General features: G+C 40.2%; 2 protein-coding genes across 3 annotated transcripts; one reads left to right on the top strand and one right to left on the bottom strand.

Annotated features, from left to right (window-relative positions):
- Positions 1 to 2538: 2538 nt before the first annotated feature.
- On the bottom strand, positions 2539 to 11457 carry LOC310734128 (very long chain fatty acid elongase 6). The gene is made up of 4 exons (XM_083555779.1): positions 11277 to 11457; positions 7295 to 7426; positions 5297 to 5448; positions 2539 to 3240 (listed from the first exon to the last, which is right to left on the bottom strand). Exons 1-4 carry the CDS (start codon positions 11360 to 11362, stop codon positions 2798 to 2800), a joined length of 813 nt encoding a protein of 270 aa, XP_083411905.1. The 5' UTR covers positions 11363 to 11457; the 3' UTR covers positions 2539 to 2797.
- Positions 11458 to 11755: 298 nt separating this feature from the next.
- uros (uroporphyrinogen III synthase) lies at positions 11756 to 20287 on the top strand. 2 transcript variants are annotated; one of them, XM_083557557.1, is made up of 10 exons: positions 11756 to 11949; positions 12198 to 12274; positions 14427 to 14510; positions 14838 to 14934; positions 15568 to 15639; positions 16266 to 16340; positions 16492 to 16575; positions 17091 to 17176; positions 17524 to 17622; positions 19495 to 20287. In XM_083557557.1, exons 2-10 carry the CDS (start codon positions 12212 to 12214, stop codon positions 19624 to 19626), a joined length of 792 nt encoding a protein of 263 aa, XP_083413683.1. In that variant the 5' UTR covers positions 11756 to 11949; positions 12198 to 12211; the 3' UTR covers positions 19627 to 20287. The 2 variants fall into 2 exon arrangements, with proteins under 2 accessions (XP_083413683.1, XP_083413682.1); XM_083557556.1 differs by lacking the exon at positions 11756 to 11949 and adding an exon at positions 12023 to 12096.
- The last annotated feature ends 698 nt before the right edge of the window (positions 20288 to 20985 follow it).

Below are 20985 nucleotides of genomic sequence, written 5' to 3'. Positions count from 1 at the left end.
GTCTAAAAAATGTTGTGTTATTAAAAATAAACGGTCGGAGAAACATTTTTTAAACTAATGGGGTTACATGACAGCAGCTCAGTAAGATGATTGGATATAAATATTGTATCTTAGAGAGGCGGTGTCTATCAGAAGTAAAGATGGGTGGAGCTTTAATAATCTCTCAGAGAAAAAATCTCAACATTTACAGTACATTATATCATCAGAAGTGTCAAAGTAATCTCTGTGGACAAGGGTGAAAATCAATACCATGGACAAGGGTGAAAATCAATACTGGATGGGCGTGATCTTCAGACTTCATGATTCTGTAATGAAAAATTACTGCATTGGCTCATTAACACCTCCAGAAATCATTGTCTGTGGACACAGTTTGCCATATCATCCACAAATGCTGGTTAAATCTCTTATCAGGCACAAAAGAAGGCATGCGTGAACATGATCCAGAAATGCTGCTGTCTTCTGTGGGGCAAAGTTCGTTTAAAATGTTCGTTTTAAAAATTAGAAATTATTTTTGGAAACCATGGACACCACATCCTCCGGACTAAAGAGGAAAGGGAACATCCATCCATCCATCCATCCATCCATCCATCCATCCATCCATCCATCCATCTATCTATCTATCTATCTATCTATCTATCTATCTATCTATCTATCTATCTATCTATCTATCTATCTATCTATCTATCTATCTATCTATCTATCTATCTATCTATCTATCTATCTATCTATCTATCTCTGTGTGTGTATAAATAATTATATATATATATATAAATGAATGCAGGACTATTATGATTGGATGATGAACGATGATGAATGAATAGGTATATGTATATTGTCAGATTTATGAATAGACTTAAGGATGGGTGGACTAATTAATGAATAGATGGGTGAAAGGAGAGATGGATAGATGGATAGATGGCTAGATGGTTAGAGGGACAGATTATGGATAGATGGCTGGCTGGGTGGATAAATAAGTTTGCTGGGGATTCATGTATAGATATATGAATGGCTATTTAGATGGCTGGCTGGTAAGGTATAACATATAATATTATATACACTGAAAACATTATATATATATATATATATATATATATATATATATATATATATATATATATATATATATTCAATGTCCTATTGTGAATAAAACACATTGTTAATATTTACATTTTACATGGTGTCCTAATATTTTTGGAATTGTGGTACTGTGGTGTACAAAACCCCTCAGAAAATTAGAATATTGTAAAAAAAAGGTCAATATTGGAGATTTATGATGTCAGACTCTAATCGGCTCAATAAATCAAAACACCCGAAAAGGTTTCCTGAGCCTTCAAATGACACCAGACCCAGCAACGTAGAAGAGCTGAAAGCCGCTATCAGAGCAACCTGGGCTTCCAGAACACATCAGCAGCGTCATGGACCGATCGCCTCCATGTCACTGCAGTAAGTCATGGAAAGGGAGCCCTGACTGAGTACTGAGTTCTGTACATGATCATACTTTTCAGTAGTCCACCATTTCTGTGTTAAAAATCTTTTATTTTATTTTATTATTTTTTTTATTGGTCCTAAGTAATATTACAATGTTCTGAGATACTAAATTTTGGGGTTTTATTAGCTGTAAGCCAAAATCACCACAATGAAAAGAAATAAACATGTATATATTATATATAAATAACATCTCCAGTTCTTTCAGACAGCTGTTAGAGTAGATGTTCATGTGATGACAATAAAAACACACTGAAATGGAATTTTTAAATAAAAATAGTTCAGAATTTATTCAACATAAAACAGTTAAAAAGAAAAGCTCAGAATGACGGTACTTGTTGATACACATACTGATGGATAGATGAATTGCCAGGTGGACAGATAAATAGATAACTGAATGGATGGACAGATGATGAATGTGTGGATGTAATTCTGTTTGATAGAATGATAAATGAAGAAATGCACACAGAAAAATAAATGCATATAAATGGATGGATTAGTGAATGGATTCATGGATGGATGGGTAGAGGGATATTCTGTTAAATGGACAGATGTACTGTATATACTGACAGATTCATGTTTGGATGGATAAATGGACAGATGGTTGGATGAGTACACTGTTAGAGTCATGAATGGATGGATGGATGGATGGATGGATGGATGATAGATAGATAGATAGATAGATAGATAGATAGATAGATAGATAGATAGATAGATAGATAGATAGATAGATAGATAGATAGATAGATAGATGGACAAACTATTAGATTCATTAATGGATGGATGGATGGATGGATGGATGGATGGATGGATGGATGGATGGATGGATGGATGGATGGATGGATAGGAAGACTTTTGGCTTCATAGCTGGATGAAGTGATAGATGAATAAATAAATATCTTCAGTATACTGTTAGATTCATTAAGAGATGGATAAATGGCTGGACAGACAGATGATTGGATGGATGGGTAGATGAGTATAGTGTAAGGATGGATGGATGGATGGATGGATGGATGGATGGATGGATGGATGCAAACTATCATTGGATGTTAAGTCATTACATTAAGAATGTGCAAAACATCTGTTAGTGTAAACCTGTTCCCTGTGTACTGGCTATGTTTCTTTTACACACACACACACACACACACACACACACACACACACACACACACACACACACACACACACACACACACACACGCACATGCACACGCACACGCACACGCACCTGAGGTCCCATAACCCAAACCCTGGATTGGAGTTATTTGGAGATTTGGACAGAAAAACAGCGCCCTCTTCTGCCAAGGACACTCTATTCAGCTTTAGCTTTTCTCTCTGTGGGCGTGTCCTTCTTCCCTCCCTTCATATAAGACTGGTAGAAGAAGGAAGCAAAGAGCAGAAGGTAGCTGAGGTACATAAGCGAGCCCCAGGTGATGTTGCTCTCTGTAGATCTGCACACCGTGTCGTTCTTCCAGCGGTACACGAGCCCGAGGACCATCAGGCCCAGAGCCATCTGTAAAATCTGGAGGATGGTGATGATCATGGCGCAGGGCCGGGGAAGGCGCAGGCCGGCCGCTTTCACAGCGTAGTAGCTGTACATGAGCGAGTGCACTGTGTAGTTCATGGTGATGAACCAGCAGCCTCCTGCAGTTCTCTCACTGTAGGTGTACCACGTGTACAGCAGCACCGTGATGTGGTGGTACCAGTGCAGGAAGATCAGACGCTGCTTACGCAGAACGATGAACACCGTGTCTCCTGTTGGTGGGGGACATAGGGCAGAACCAAAAACCATGGTTTTTTTTGTAGGTTTTTTCCTATATTGTCTCATATTGTCTTACCTTGTTTTATCATATCTTGTCTTAAGCTTGTCTTATTATCTCATTTAATCTTACTGTGTTATATTTTATATGATTTTATATTGTCTTATCTGTGTCTGAAATTGTCTTGTCTGGTCTAATTTTTTCTTACATTATATTGTCTGATCTAGTTCATTGTGTCTTTTATTGTTTTTTCTGATCTTATTGTGTCTTATATTGTCTGGTCTGATCTAGTCGTTGTATTGTCTGATCTGGTCTAGTCATTGTTTTGTCTGGTCTGGTCTAGTCGTTGTATTGTCTGATCTGGTCTAGTCATTGTTTTGTCTGGTCTGGTCTAGTCATTGTTTTGTCTGGTCTGGTCTAGTCGTTGTATTGTCTGATCTGGTCTAGTCATTGTTTTGCCTGGTCTGGTCTAGTCATTGTTTTGCCTGGTCTGGTCTAGTCGTTGTATTGTCTGGTCTGATCTAGTCGTTGTATTGTCTGGTCTGATCTAGTCGTTGTTTTTTTCTGGTCTGATCTAGTCATTGTATTGTCTGGTCTGGTCTAGTCGTTGTTTTGCCTGGTCTGGTCTAGTCGTTGTATTGTCTGGTCTGGTCTAGTCGTTGTTTTGTCTGGTCTGGTCTAGTCGTTGTTTTGTCTGGTCTGGTCTTATTTTGACTGACCTTATCGTAACTTACATGGTCTTTTCTGGTCTTACTGTGTCTTATATATCATCTTATATGAAATGAGGAGAAGCTGGAGGCAGAGAGCGAAACGTCCATTGAGTTAAGCTGAAAAATAGATTATTTTCTGCTAAAAGTAAGATATAAGTTTACACATTAAAATATAAAATATAGAACATATCTTCTTCTTCTTCTTTTGGCTGCTCCCATTAGGGGGCGCCACAGTGGATCATCCGTCTCCACACCCCCCTGTCCTCTACATCTGCATCTTTCACCCCAACTACCTGCATGTCTTCCCTCACCACATCCGTAAACCTCCTCCTTGGTCTTCCTCTTTTCCTCCTTCCTGGTGGCTCCATCCTCAGCATTCTCCTACTGATATACCTCATGTCCCTCCTCTTCACATGTCCAAACCATCTCAATCTCACCTCCCTCACCTTCCATCCTTTTAGCAAAATCTACCACCATCTGCCCTTCCACATTCCTCTCCTGAAGACCATACCTACCATCACCCCCTACATGCTCAATACAATCTGCCCCAATCACCAGTCTTTCATTCCTAGGTTCACTTTCTACCACTTCATCTAATTCACTCCAGAATTTTTCCTTCTCCTCCATCTCACAGCCAACTGGTGGAGCATAGGCACTGATGACATTTATCATCATCCCTTCAACTTCCAGCTTCACGTTCATCACCCTATCAGAAACTCTCTTCACCTCCACTACACTCTTACTGTACTCTTCCTTAAGAATCACCCCTACACCATTTCTCTTCCCATCCACACCATGATAGAACAGTTTAAACCCACCTCCAATGTTCCTGGTCTTACTCCCTTTCCACTTTGTCTCCTGAACACACAACATCTCTCCCTTTCTCCTCTCCATCATATCAGCTATCTCTCTCCCTTTACCCGTCATAGTACCAACATTTAAAGTACCAACCCGAACCTCCACTCTCCTCCAATTCTCCTTTTCCTGTCGTCTCTGTAGACGTCTTCCTCCTCTCCTTCTCCTCTTTCGGCCAACAGTAGCCCAATTTCCACCGGTACCGTGTTGGTTAACGATACCTGTGGCGGTCGTTGTTAACCCGGGCCTCGACCGATCCGGTATGAAATTCTGGTTTGTGATCCCCATATATGTATATGTATATGTGTGTGTGTGTGTGTGTGTGTGTGTGTGTGTATGAACATTATAATATATACAAAATATATAACTTTATTAAAGTTATAAAATATATCAATTCACCTGCTGGCAGAATCAAACAGAACCATTTGAGGCTCAAAGAATAAAATAAAACTTATGTTTATTCTATAAATAAAAATATGACCTCACCAAACTCTGGTACTTTGCTGAGGGTGAAGGCGTAGGCCCAGAACTTGCTGATGGGGGCGCTGTAGAAGCTGGTGTCACACACGCTCTGTCTTAACCCGCCGGTGTTGAGAAGGTGCAGCATGTACGATCCTGAACGCACTGATCCTATTATACTGAAGACGAAACACATTGTTCAGCAAACAACTATAGCATTGAAGAGTTCAAGCTGTCTGAAGCTTGCAGAGAAAAACTGACTGAATGGATAAAAGAATTCCTACATTCTCCTTATTTATTTGATAAATATGACTCGTTAGATCGTCAGAGCCACTGTGTTGCATCTATACTAATAATGAAGCTGTTGGATTTAAGTCCTGGTGCTGTTTTTCATTCTTTTTCTTATTTAAAGGTTTTTAATATAATTCACCGTTATTTGTAGAACGCTTTTAAAAATGGACGTTGTCCCAAAGCAGCTTTTGTAGAGATAAAGAGATAAAGAGGCTATAAAGTTTATTCGTAATGACTATGGCGAGGAAAATCTCCCTGAGATGGTATGAGGAAGAAACCTTGAGAGGAACCAGACTCCAAAGGGGACTTTGTCCTCAACACCAAATGTCTATTTATTACAGTTTTTTCTTCTTCACTCCGTCTCCAAATTCATCTTGTGCCATTTCTCAAAAACCCTGTATTCACCATATAAGTCCCACCACATGCAGACGTCCTCCATGGTGCTCAGTGAGGTCATTAGAAAATGTGTACAATCACTGTCTTACGCTGGATGGAACTGAAACTGGATGTTACTATGGTTACGGATGTTTATAAGCAGCAGATCCAACTGACTAGATGCATGTTTCACGCTCTGAACTCACCCCTGAACTCCTTCCATCCAATCACAATCCACTATTCACACCTGAACTCCTTCCAGCCAATCACAATCCACTATTCACACCTGAACTCCTTCCAGCCAATCACAATCCACTATTCACACCTGAACTCCTTCCAGCCAATCACAATCCACTATTCACACCTGAACTCCTTCCAGCCAATCACAATCCACTATTCACACCTGAACTCCTTCCAGCCAATCACAATCCACTATTCACACCTGAACTCCTTCCAGCCAATCACAATCCACTATTCACACCTGAACTCCTTCCAGCCAATCACAATCCACTATTCACACCTGAACTCCTTCCAGCCAATCACAATCCACTATTCACGCCTGAACTCCTTCCAGCCAATCACAATCCACTATTCACACCTGAACTCCTTCCAGCCAATCACAATCCACTATTCACACCTGAACTCCTTCCAGCCAATCACAATCCACTATTCACACCTGAACTCCTTCCAGCCAATCACAATCCACTATTCACAGATGTGCTCCTTGCAGCCAATCACAATCCAGCATTCACACTGACCAGAAATTAATCCTGGTTATATAACACACGATGTTTCAAATTTTCCGTGATAAGATCCTTCTATCTGACCTTTAACCCCATTAGAACATTTTATAAAACTTTGCCCTATCAGAAGATCTTTATAAAAAATATAACTTTTAGTTTATAATTAATTTATATGCAGTTTTTAACTGCTAATTAAATACAATTTGTAGTTTTTTGACTGTTTGGACAGGTATTAATAATGCAATATATTAAATAATTGCAATAACTATAATTATATCAATTCTCATATCAATTAACAATGTAGTGTGTATTTTTTAGAGTTATTGTGTAATGTGTATCCTCCAAAAATGATAAAAAAAAATTATTAAAAAAATAAATATCATCATCTTCATCATCAATTTTTTATCGTAACATTTACAGTCACATCTTTACGGCTGACACTGCAGACTCAATTACTCACTTTATGGTTTTTGTTTTTATAGTAACAGGTCATATTCCTAACACAGACTCTAGAACAGAACATCAGGGGTGTTTTAAAATAGTATAATAATGAAATAAACATTACAAAATAACACACTTATTGTCGTTCCCTCATAAACCCCTCCCCTGAACTCACCTGAACACAGCCAGGCTGGAGGACCAGAGCACCAGTGCAACACGCAGGTCCAGCTTCTGTCTGTCCCTCATCAGGTACTGGCCAAGGAAAATAACCACGGCGTATAGAGCAGACAGAACGAAGGATGTGGTCCTGTAACACACACACACACACACACACACACACACACACACTATATATATATATGGTGGACAGACAGATGAATAGGCAAATGGACCACACAAATAGATCGCTAGATAGATAGATCGCTAGATCGCTAGATAGATAGATAGATAGATAGATAGATAGATAGATAGATAGATAGATAGATAGATAGATAGATAGATAGATAGATAGATAGATAGATAGATCAAAGGGCAGGCAGATGTATAGCAGACAGACACACAGGTATGCAGACAGACATTCAGAGAAAAAGAGACAGACAGGCATACAGGAAAACAGACAAGTATGGAATGGCCAGAGAGGCAGACAGGTAGACATGCAGAACAACAGGTGTAAAGGAAAACAGGCAAGCAGAGAGAGAGACAGATAGACTCACAGAGAAAGAAAGAAAGAAAGAAAGAAAGAAAGAAAGAAAGAAAGAAAGAAAGAAAGAAAGAAAGAAAGAAAGAAAGAAAGAAAGAAAGAAAGAAAGACAGACAGACAGACAGACAGACAGACAGACAAACAGACAGACAGGTATACTGATGGTCAGACTCATAGGCAGGTGACAAGGTGTCATGCAGACAGAGAGATGATCAATAGATAAAGGAGGAAAGACAGACAGGTGGACAGGCAGGCCGACAAACTGAAAGACAGATGGACAGACAGACAAACCGTTAGATAGACACAGTTTCATGCAGACAGATAAAGGAGGAGTATCAGGCAGGTGGACAGGCAGAAAAGCGTACAGACAGACAGGTCAATAAAATGACCAACAGACAGGTACACAAACAAAATGACAAACAGACAGACAGTACTATAGACAGACAGACAAGTATGGAGACAGACAGGCAGACAGGAAGATAAAAAGAAAGATAGTCAAATAGTCAGACAGACAAAAAGCAATAGAGACAGTCCAGCAGACAAGCAGACACATAAGAAAAATCAGAAAACTTTGAGGCAGACAGACAGACAGAAAGACAGACAGTCAGAAAGACAGACAGGCAGACACACAGCCATACAGTTTACAGCCATAGAATTAATTCCAAAATTATTGTCCCAGTCCATGAAAATAGAATAGATAAAGTGAAAATTTATAATGAAGGCACATCCATTCATGCAGTTCAATCTCCAAAAATTCTTCTTCAAAACTCTGGTTTCAAAACTGTTGGCACCCTGTATATTTAATATTTGCTGAAGATAAATAACACACCCACAGCACGCCTGATATAAAACCTGAATCACAGCCAGGACAAACACCTGAGATAAACGTTATTCTCCACCTGAACTCTTTTGTTCACTAAGGGGGTTCGCCACAGCTCTCTGCCCTGTCGACCCACGGTCCAATACATCACAGACTGGCACCAGCACACACCCGCAAGGGCAGTGTTTAAAGGTCTATTATGGACTAAAGCAAAATCAACAACATGTCTGTTAGATCCCATTAAATCAATACTACTGAAGGAAGTCTTACATACAGCTGGTGATCCTCTTCTGAATATTATTAACTCCTCACTATCTTTAGGTCACGTCCCTAAACCCCTCAAGTTAGCAGTTTTAAGCCCCTCATTAAGAAACCTCATTTAGATCTAAATAAACTTTTAAATTACAGACCCATTTCAAATCTCCTATTTATGTCTAAGATTTTAGAAAAGATTGTTGCTGCCCAGTTCTGTTCCTACTTACAAGAGAACAATATCTTTGAAGAGTTTCAGTCAGGTTTCAGGCTCCATCAAAGCACAGAAACTGCTCTAGTTAAAATCACTAATGACCTGTTTTTAGCTTCAGACCAAGGCTTTATCTCGCTGTTAGTTTTACTAGATCCTAGTGCTGCATTCGACACTATAGATCACGATCTTCTCCTAGATCGCTTTATGCAAGTAAATTATGGGGTACCACAAGGTTCAGTTCTAGGACCCCTGCTTTTCACAATATACATGCTAGCCTTGGGAAATATTATTAGAAGGGATTTAGCTTCCACTGTTAAGCTGATGATACCCAGCTATACATCTCATCAAAATCAGACGATACACTCAATTGGCTCGGATAACTGAGTGCGTCAAAGAATTAAAAGACTGGATGACTCATAACTTTTTATTATTAAATTCTGATAAAACAGAGATTTTGCTCATCTGCCCAAAATTCAGTACACAGAAGATCCAGTATTTCAACCTCCATTTAGATGGATGTTTGTTTGTGTTTTAGAACATCTGATCATATGCACATTATCAACTTGTGCTGTTAATATCATGTACAGCAGCTACGCTAATTCCTCTACACTGCTTCTCTTTCTCTCCCCATCCCGAGGCATCCTGAGGTTGCTCCAGCCCCAGTCACGTCCCACCTCATGAAGATTATGGACCATTAAAGAAGTAGGTGCTGCAAACATCCTGAACCATCTAGAGACAGTTATATAGGAAAACAGACAAGCAGAAAGATATACATATATAAGACAGTCATATAGCAATAAAGACAGTCAGAGCAGAGAAGCCCAAACATAAAAACTCACAGGTAGGCATGCAGACAGACAGGCTTATAGGAGGACGGGCAGACAGAAGTGAAGTCTGATAGGCAGACAGACCCACACGTTCATAGGTATGCAGACAATCAGGTTTTTAAGAAGACAGACAGATGAATAAGCTAATTAACTCACAGAAACAGACATGTAGACATGCAGACAGACAGGCATATAAAAAGACAGACAGACAGACTGAAAGGCAAACAGACCCACAGAGAGACAGACAGGTGGACATGCAGACAGACAGGCATATAAGAACATAAGCAGTCAGAGAGATAGATGGAGATACAGACACGCCTACAGATAAACAGACGAGTAGGCATGCAGACAGACAAAGTGATAGACAGATAGACATATATGGAGACAGACAGACAGATAGACATATATGAAGACATATAGAAAGGCAGGAAAGCCTACAGGTGAACAGACAGGTAGACAGGCGTATAGGGAGACAGCCAGATAAACAAACAAGCCCAAACATAAAAATACAGATATATATGCAGACAGACAGACAGACAGACAGACACTTAGGCTGATACGCAGATGGACCCACAGTTAGACGGACACACAGACATATAGGGACACAGACAGATACACAAACAAGCCCAAACATAAAAATACATATAAGCATGCAGAGAGACAGACTGATAAAAGAAAAGACAGACAGACTGATGCGCAGACAGACCCACAGTTAGATATGAGATATGCAGACAGACAGACATATAGGGAGACAGACAGAGAGATGGAAAGGCAGACAAGCCCACAGATAAACATCCAAGTAGGCATGTAGACAGACAGACAGACAGACAGACAGACAGACAGACAGACAGACAGACAGGTAGGAATGCAGAAAGACAGGGTTAAAGACAGACAGACTGACTCCCCTGTAGACAGATTCCAGGTGGCGTTAATATTCAGACAGACATTATCTCAGACAGATTTATACACATTCCCCAAATACCTTCTACTGTGGGGTAAAAGTATTTCATCAGATCTACTGAAAAGCTCTAGGAGGTGAAGGAAGTTTGTTTTTGCTGTTTTTACCCTCAAACAGCTTTTTTTAAATGTGTATTATTACTTTTACTGTTACACTGCAGCCTTCTTAAATACACTGATACACAGATCTACAATCAGACAGATCAATTGATTAATTGATTGATTGACAAATTGATTAATTGATTTTAGAATAAATAAAACACTAAAAACAATTACGTTGTGATGATTAAAATATGCCTTATAATATCGAATATAAACCAAGTGATTGATCATTAATTGATCATGAATCGATTGATCACGTGATTCAGTTTACAGGAGTTCACTCACCAGTTTTCCTCAAACCATTTAAACGCCACTTTTTCATCGAACTTCCTCTCGAAGTCGAAAAGCCCTGAAAATAATGTCTCATTCATCTTTTTTTAATCCCTTTGCTTTTAATAAACTCAGTCTAAAAGAATACATGAACTCGAGTGACAGATTCATCTGATGAATACGTTCGCTTCTGATGCCCCGCCCTCTAACTTCACCTTATGTCCAGGTAACCAATCACAGCTCAGAAAGACAAGGCGTACTAGCCAATCACTGATTAGAAGGCGTTACTTCAAAACAAAACACAAAATACTTCCTGGTTATAATATATATATAAATAATATATATATACATTTCTTTAGAATAATAATATTGTTTTTTTTAATTGATTATGCATTGCTAAATATTTTTTAGAGATAAATTGTTAAACATTTTTTAAATAAAACTTTAATGACATTAATAAATCTTGCAACGTGCGATTTTACAAAATTAGAGCTCTTATTTTGAAAGCAATGGCGCTCTCCTTTAGTTTACAGCTGAAATTAAATGATAGACGCAACCACCAGTATAGAAAGTATATTATATATTTATATTGTGTAATATCATGTTTTGAGTTTAGATACTGTCTGAAATGAGATAAATAAATAAAGTATAAAATAAATGTTCTTCGTGTGGTGAATAGGAACTACAGGTATTTATATAAATTGATTAAAATGTATTTGTAGTCACGTGTTGTTGTTGCTGTATACATTAGACGAACTACGTGGTGTGGAAGCTTTATGCATGGCTCTGTGTTCAGTTCTCTCAGTGTTATCAGTGTGGTCCATGTGTGCTGATAGTAAGGCGTTGTTCTGTGTGAATTGTGCTTACTCACTGCTTATGACCGTTTATAAGCATGCACACTCCCCCTGGGTCACACTGTGTTTCCCGGTTTTGCAGCTGAAGGTGAAAGAATGAAGGTGCTCTTGTTAAAGGAACCCCGGGAGAGCGAGAGTGGAGCAGATCCATACATCAAGGTAAGATCATTATTGTTATTAGTGCACTGGTTGCCACACACTGACTGTTTGTCACTATGCTGACTGTAACACTGGCTGCCACTACACTGACTGCCTGCCACTACACTGATGCCATCACTCTGCTACACTGACCACCACCACACACTCTCACTGACTGCCACCTTATTGTCTCGCTGACTGCCACCACACTCTCTTACTGACTGCCACCACACTCTCTTACTGACTGCCACCACTCTGCTACATTGACTGCCACCACACTCTCTTACTGACTGCCAACCTATTGTCTGGCTGACTGCCACCACACTCTCTTACTGACTGCCAACCTATTGTCTTGCTGACTGCCACCACACTGTCACTCTGACTGCCACCACACTCTCTCACTGACTGCCATCACTCTGCTACACTGACTGCCACCACACTCACACTGACTGCCAACACACTGTTTTTTAGCACACTGACTGCCAACACACTCACACTGACTGCCATCACACTGTCACACTGACTGCCAATACACTGTATTCCAAACACACTGACTGCCATCACACTGTCACACTGACTGCCATCACACTGTCACACTGACTGCCATCACATTGTCACACTAACTGCCATCACACTCTCTCACTGACTGCCATCACTCTGCTACATTGACTTCCACCACACTCACACTGACTGCCAACACACTGTATTCCACCACACTGACTGTCACCTTACTGTCACACTGTCACACTGACTGCCATCACACTGTCACACTGACTGCCATCACTCTGCTACACTGATTTCCAACACACTGTATTCCACCACACTGACTGCCATCACACTGTCACACTGACTGCCATCACACTGTCACACTGACTGCCATCACATTGTCACACTAACTGCCATCACACTCTCCCACTGACTGCCATCACTCTGCTACATTGACTGCCACCACACTCACACTGACTGCCAACACACTGTATTCCACCACACTGACTGTCACCTCACTGTCACACTGACAGCCATCACACTGTCACACTGACTGCCACCACACTCACACTGACTGCCAACACATTGTATTTTAGCACACTGACTGCCAACACACTCACACTGAATGCCATCACACTGTCACACTGACTGCCAACACACTGTATTCCAAACACACTGACTGCCATCACACTGTCACACTGACTGCCATCACACTGTCACACTGACTGCCATCACATTGTCACACTAACTGCCATCACACTCTCTCACTGACTGCCATCACTCTGCTACATTGACTGCCACCACACTCACACTGACTGCCAACACACTGTATTCCACCACACTGACTGTCACCTCACTGTCACACTGACAGCCATCACACTGTCACACTGACTGCCATCACTCTGCTACACTGATTTCCAACACACTGTATTCCACCACACTGACTGCCATCACACTGTAACACTGACTGCCATTACACTGTCACACTGACTGCCATCACTCTGCTACACTGACTGCCATCACTCTGCTACACTGACTGCCATCACTCTGCTACACTGACTGCCACCACACTGTCACACTGACTGCCATCACTCTCTCTCACTGACTGCCACCACAGTAACACTGTCTCCCACCACACTGACTGCCACCACACTGGCTGCCACCTTACTGACCCCTCTGCCTGATATCTTATTGCACGTGTTCATTATTTTGCATTTCATTATTGTTTAACTTTTAGGAAGCTAAACTTCAAACGCATCAAATAAGTCATTTCTAACCAACAAATAAACCTTAAAAAATCAGCGATTCCTGTGTAGGAGAAAAAGACTTTAAAAACTGCCAACAAACTTGTAATTGACCAACTTTAAAATCTACTGAGTAACTCCTAACTAACCAGTTTTTGAAGTATTAACTAAAACTAAAAATAAAAGTACTTAAGTAACTAACTAACTTTATGAAGAAAGTGAACTTGTAATAAACTGACTAATTCATTAACCAACTAACATTAAAAACTACTAACTAATAACTAACCTTGAAAGACTACCAAGTAACTTCCTACTAACTTCTATATCAATTTAAAATAACTAGCTAAGTTTGTATCCTGTGTGTGTGTGTGTGTGTGTGTGTGTGTGTGTGTGTGTGTGTGTGTGTGTGTGTGTGTGTGTGTGTGTGTGTGTGTGTGTTTCAGGAGCTGGCAGCATGTGGACACTCAGCTACACTCATCCCCGTCCTGGCCTTTCAGTTTGTCTCTCTGGATGTTCTGACAGATCGGGTTCGTATCAGAGCAGCAGAGGCAAACGTTTGGCCACTTTATTTAGTGCAGATTATTTTCTGTTTGCTTATGCGGGATAATTCTTTATAGTCTGGTGTAACAGCCAATCAGTGACAGTTTAGTGTAACAGCCAATCAGTGACAGTTTAGTGTAACAGCCAATTTATAACCTGGCAGTTTGTTTGGTCTTCAGAGGAAACACAGTCTGAAGCTTCTCAAGAATTATTAATTACACTCTGCTTCTCTATCTGTCTAATTTTGTGTGTGTGTGTGTGTGTGTGTGTGTGTGTGTGTGTGTGTGTGTGTGTGTGTGTGTGTGTGTGTGTAGTTGTTTGATCCAGAGAAACACGGTGGTCTCGTGTTCACCAGTCCCAGAGCGGTTGAGGCTGTGAGGCGGTGTATCGAGAGCAGTGCGCTCAGGGAAGGTGTGTGTGTATGTGTGTGTATGTGTGTATGTGTGTGTGTGTGTGTGTGTGTGTGTGTGTGTGTGTGTGTTAAAGATGATATGCTCTGCTAGGCACTGTGTGTATTTAACTACAGAAAGTTAATTATAGATTTTTCAGTAGTTTTTCATAAATGCAATTAAATACATTTTAACAAGCAGGAAATTTATTTCTGTTCTTAATCCATAAAAAGATTTACAGTTCCAAATCCAACATCCCAAACCTTTACATTAGTTAAATTAGTTACAGTTTTACTTGCATTGATAACATTCATGATTTTGGATATCATATATATATATTATATTATATTATAATTTTTTTTGTTGTTGCTCGATGCAGTAACACAGATTGGCCACTTGGTGTCATCTGATTTTAATGTCATGATAAATATATATATTTTTTTGTTATTTAGTTTTTTAATATAAAAACTTATGCTGTACGTTTTTCTTCTTATTGATCATTAAATACATTTTGTTTGTGTTCCAAAAGGGTTCTTGGTCAGAGAAAAAAAAATTGTGCTTTATTTATAATAATGCAAATATAATTCCTATTGAAAGTATTCGAGTTGTGTATGTTTTTAGTATATTTTTAATTGTTTCTTTATTGCATTATTAGAGTGGAACTCGGTGAAGGATCAGTGGAACGCAAAATCCGTGTATGTGGTGGGAAAAACGACGGCATCCTTAGGTGAGTGAACCACACACACACACACACACACACACACACACACACACACACACGCACACACACACACACACGGTGTGAGCATTCTCCGGGTGTTATAACAGCTGTATGAGCATATGCTAGGTGTTATAATAGCGGTGTGAGCATGTGATTGTGTTATAACAGCCGTGTGAGCTTGTACTGGGTGTTATAACAGTAGTGTGAGCGTGTGCTGGGTGTTATGACAGCGCTGTGAGCATGTGATTGTGTTATAACAGCCGTGTGAGCATGCTCTGGGTGTTATAACAGCAGTGTGAGCGTGTGATTGGTGTTATGACAACCGCGTGAGCATGCTCTGGAAGTTATAAAAGCTGTATGAGCATACGCTGGGTATTATGACAGCCGTGTTAGCATGCTCTGGGTGTATATGAGCGTGTACTGGGTGATATAACAGCCATGTAAAGTGATTTATGCAGTCGTAACACTCAGGATGTTTGTTTGGGAGCTCAGGTTCGGACTCTTACACAGAGGTGACATTCACACCTGCCTGCTGTCTTTCTCTCTACTGTATAAGCTAATGAGCTGCTAATTAATGTGTGTGTGTGTGTGTGTGTGTGTGTGTGTGTGTGTGTGTGTGTGTGTGTGTGTAGTTGAGGCTCTAGGTCTGAAGCCTCTCGGCGAACACACAGGGACGGCCGACGTTCTGTCTCGACTCATCATTGAGAGTGAGAACACACACACACACACACACACACACACACACGTTGATTTGTATAGATAAGTAATGTGAAATATTTGAAGTTATTGTGTGTGTGTGTGTGTGTGTGTGTGTGTGTGTGTGTGTGTGTGTGTGTGTGTGTGTGTGTGTGGATTCAGGAGAAATCTCAACGTCTCTCCCTCTGTTCTTTCCTTGTGGCTCGCTGAAGAGAGAAGTTTTGCCCACTACATTGAGACAACATGGTGAGATTCTACACTATCAGTGTGTGTGTGTGTGTGTGTGTGTGTGTGTGTGTGTGTGTACACATGTACACTTTGATTAAGGCGCATGTTGGCCATGGCATCATTCCAATGAGCCCCACATAAGATGTTGTACAGATAAGAGAAGAACCTAAAAGAAATGCATCCCCAGATCATAACACTGCCCCCACAGTACAGCAGGCACCAGGCAGAATGAGCGCATCATCTACCTCGAAACCCCAGATGTTCCACTTTATTCTCAGTGTAAAACCCTCCCTCAGCATGAAGAACAGCTTTCCACACTCTCAGCATCGGGACAGTTCGTTTCTCCAAACGTTCAGCTAAAAAACTTTGCTGTGTCTCTTCTAAAACTCACCAGAGATGTTCTTCACTAGCTGGAGGTTTTCTTCTTCATCCCAGAGCAGTTCAGTAGGATTTAGGTGCGGTGACCGGGCAGGACGTTTCATGATGGACAAAAATGTCTGTATGTGTGGGTATGTTTTCTTTTGCTTCATCAGGTGTTCCTCTGGAGACGTTGACGGCCTATGAGACGGCTGAACATCCAGAGCTGGAGAAGAACATCATGCACTATTTTACCGAGCAGGTGACTTATTATTCTTATTATTCAGTTATTTAAAAATGAGCACATCATCATAAAAATCTAAATAATATGATTAATGTGTGTGTTATTAATGTAGAATAATATGTATAATAATAATAATAATTAGCTGATTGATTGATTGATTAATTGATTGATTGATTGATTAATTAGTGCGTATTTTCACCTTTTATGGTGTCTTTTATTTCTCCAATGACCTGTTTCCACTAATGAATATGTGGAACACATGGTTCCAAGCCTCAGACGCTTCCTGTTTCAAAAGGAGAAGGATTTTCATGTGTGTGTGTGTGTGTGTGTGTGTGTGTGTGTGTGTGTGTGTGTGTGTGTGTCAGGGAGTGCCCGCCAGCGTCGCTTTCTTCAGTCCTTCCGGGGTGAAGTTTTGTCTGGAGCTGGTCAAGAAACTGGCTGGAGAAAAACTGGAGCAGATCAAGGTGACAAATCACACCTGCTGAATCCTGTGTTGTGATTGGCCAGAAATCTCGATTCTTTTTTTTTCTGTAACAGCAGCTCCGACAGTCATGCAGGTTTATATGATGTGTTCTAATTAGGGTTGCAAAGGGGCATGAGATGTTTTTGGTACATTTCCTCAAACCTTCCATGGGAACTTAATTTGGGGAATTTTTTTTCTTTTTTGGAAATTTTTAAATTTACCAGGAATTTATAGGAATTCGAAATTTGTAGAAATGTTTTTAAACTTATGTAGAAACGATTATACTGTCTATTTAACCAGTACTGTACTTGTGTGAGCATCAGAGCTACACTCATATTTAGTTTTAATCATAAATGTATGTAATCTTTATGTAATTTACCTGAAAACATTATTTTGTTTGCAGGATTGTAGAAATGATATGTGTGATGTAGGAATGCGCAGTGCCTGTAGGGGGCGTGGCCTCAGCAGCCCTGATTGATGAATGTGCAGATAGAAATTCAACTGAAATTAGATTGAATCTGGTTATTCACTTACCTGCAGTTTAGTAAATTCCCAGTTTATTCCCATTAATTCCTATGGAAAGTTTCCATTCTTGAAAATTCCTGGAATTTTGCAACCCTAGTTCCTATACTGTCATTTCTTTAGCAAAAGCTGGGTTCATACACACACACAGAAATAATTCGCTGAAGTTTTTTGGGAGGAGATGATTGATAATTGAGCATCTAAGGAAGGAGTCTCCAGTATCAGTGACTGTTTTTACTACAAAGTTAAAAAATACTTTTTTTTAAACGTTCCCTGTTTATAGCTGCTATAACGCAAGTAAGAACAAGAACTAACTATAAACTCTTATATACACTAATGAGCCAAACGTTTGTGGACACCCCACCTTAAGATTGCTGTGTGCTTCTGTTTGAGCATCCCATTCCATTAGATTGTGTGGAGGTTCCTAACACCCTGATGGAGGAATGAAAGTCAGGTACTGATGTAGGTGCGAAAGTGAGGAGGTCTGGGGAGCATCATGTTCAATAGGTCAGGAGCTCTATAACAGGAGATTTTCATGAAGCTGGCCTTGTGCAGAAATGTCAAGTTCAAGTGCAGGGAGAAAATGTCATGCTAGTGCATCTGAAGACTTTTACCACAAACTGTGTGCCTCCAAGTTTGTGGTAACAATTTGAAGAAAAACTCATGTGGCTGGAAAAGTAGGGTGTCCCAATACTTTTGGCTGCATTGTGTTTATATGATCGAATAAGCTAAATGTAAATGCGAATGACTGAGCAATCGAGGGAAGAAGGTCCTTTTAATACGAGAGGTGACCAAGAACTCGATGGTCTCTCAGACTGAGCTCCTGTGTGGAGATTGGATAAAGAAGCCTCATGGAAAGCCCCGTGGGAGCCTCCTAAAGGACTCTTAGACTATATGTAGATTCTTTGGTCTGATAAAACCAATATTGAACTGTTTGGCCTCGAAACATCATGTCTGGAGGAAACCACCCAAAAAACATCCTAAAAGTGAAGCATGGTGGTGGAAGCATGGTGTGTTTTTCAGCAGCAGGGATTTTCAAACTGGTCAGGGTTGAGGGTCACCATGGGTTTGGTCATCAGGGATAAACAATTTTAACTTATAGGCAATATTCTTTTATATAACCTTCTTACTGCTTTATCTGTGTAAAGCTGCTTTGGGACGATGTCCATTGTGTAAAGCTATTTTTATATTTTTGTAATATATATTATATTTATTATATTATTTTGTATATTATAGAATTGTAACATAGAAAATTTCCAACTGTGGGACGAATAAAGGTTCATCTTATGTTATTATTATTATTATCATCATCACCATTTTGTGTGTGTGTGTGTGTGTGTGTGTGTTGCAGTTTGCCGCTATCGGTCCCACCACCGCCGAGGCTCTACAGGAAGCGGGTGTGACGGTCAGCTGCTCGGCTCAGAAGCCCACCCCTCAGCACCTTGCCACGGCCATCAACCACAGCTTGAGCCATGACCTCTGACCCCAGGCACAATCCATCAAACCACACTGTACGGCCAAAAGTATTGGGACACCTGACCTTTCAACCCATATGTGGTTCTTTTTCAAAATGTTGTAAACACAACTGTATCAGACATCTTTGGATGCGGCGGCATGAAATGTCTTCCCTTCACCACCACCAGGAGACCCAAACTGACATTGTGCACAAAGCCAACTGCATGGAGATACATTGGGTTGGAGTGGAAGATTTCCTGCTATAAATCCTATTGAACGTGAATGAATGTGAACGCTGCTTGCACCCCAGACCTCCTCACCTTCTCACCTACATCAGTACCTGACTTTACTAACACCCCTGTGTCTGAATGAATCTCCACAAAATCTTGTGGAACATCTCATGGTGTGGTGAAGGTTATTATAACAGGAAAAGGAGACTCCAGGTGGAACAGGATGTTTAAAAAAGCACAAAATCTTACAGTCACACAAACTTTTGGCTGTAGAGTGTATTGTTATTAAACGGCGTGTATCTGCATTTCAGAATTGCACTGAATACAAAAACACAAAAATGAATATCGAATGTTGTGAAATATCTGATGTGTAGACTACAGTATACCGGTGTGAATACCAGTGTCAACTTCTGTTCCTTATTCTAATGGAAATAAAGGACAGTTTATACTTTCACACAATCACGACTGAGAATCAACAATCAACGGTTTTCATTCCTCGTATCTCTGCACATTTCATATGTGGTGTGTATTTATCTGTAGTTACATTCTAGCTGTACCTACTGAGTACTTCATGTTGGTTCAAGTTTTCCTTCCTTCCTTCCTTTATAAACTTTCATCTCCATGTGGGGGTGAGGGAGTCTGATCACATCTTCTCTCCTGTTCTCCATCTCACACAAGTTCTTCTACAGACAAAAATGTCTCATTTGGACTCCACACGACTTTCATCCACTCGTTCACTGTCCCAAAGTGTGTAACTAAAGGATCATGCACGTGTCTCAAAACCCATAAGAGGCTCTGTGGTGTCACACTTTTCACAGTAATCGAATATTTAAACTTTTTACAGCAGAGGAACCTGTGGAGGAGCTTTCACCTGGCGGAGAAACAGAAATGAGGCCGTAAAAGCGGCACACTGAGTCAATGCAGCTGGCTTTGCTTTTCTCAATAAACTGAGAGGAATAAATACCGGCACATGCTGGCAGGTGCGCTCACACATCGGTGTGAAACGTGTGGAGCTTCGAGCACTTGCATTACGATAAAAAGTATATCAAATCTTTTTCTTCGATTGTTTCTAGTTTTTTTCTTGATTGTTTTCTCTGAATAAAATACACTATTATAAAGATTACACATTACATGGTATATTTGGTATTTTTTTCTAT

The sequence above is a fragment of the Silurus aristotelis genome (genome assembly GCF_946808225.1).
Source record: "Silurus aristotelis genome assembly, chromosome: 12".
Lineage (NCBI taxonomy): Eukaryota > Metazoa > Chordata > Actinopteri > Siluriformes > Siluridae > Silurus > Silurus aristotelis.
This window is presented reverse-complemented; position numbering and strand designations above follow the sequence as displayed.

Bases quoted from the DNA above. Each gene is read 5' to 3' on its own strand.
- uros (XM_083557556.1), top strand. From the start codon at position 12,042: ATGGCTCTGTGTTCAGTTCTCTCAGTGTTATCAGTGTGGTCCATGTGT. The intron at 14,511-14,837 runs GTTCGTATCAGA...GTGTGTGTGTAG, and splicing joins TGGATGTTCTGACAGATCGG to TTGTTTGATCCAGAGAAACA. The intron at 16,576-17,090 runs GTGAGATTCTAC...TTGCTTCATCAG, and splicing joins CACTACATTGAGACAACATG to GTGTTCCTCTGGAGACGTTG.
- LOC310734128 (XM_083555779.1), bottom strand. From the start codon at position 11,362: ATGAATGAGACATTATTTTCAGGGCTTTTCGACTTCGAGAGGAAGTTC. The intron at 7,427-11,276 runs GTGAGTGAACTC...TGTGTGTTACAG, and splicing joins AAATGGTTTGAGGAAAACTG to GACCACATCCTTCGTTCTGT. The intron at 3,241-5,296 runs GTGAGGTCATAT...CCCCACCAACAG, and splicing joins CAGCAAAGTACCAGAGTTTG to GAGACACGGTGTTCATCGTT.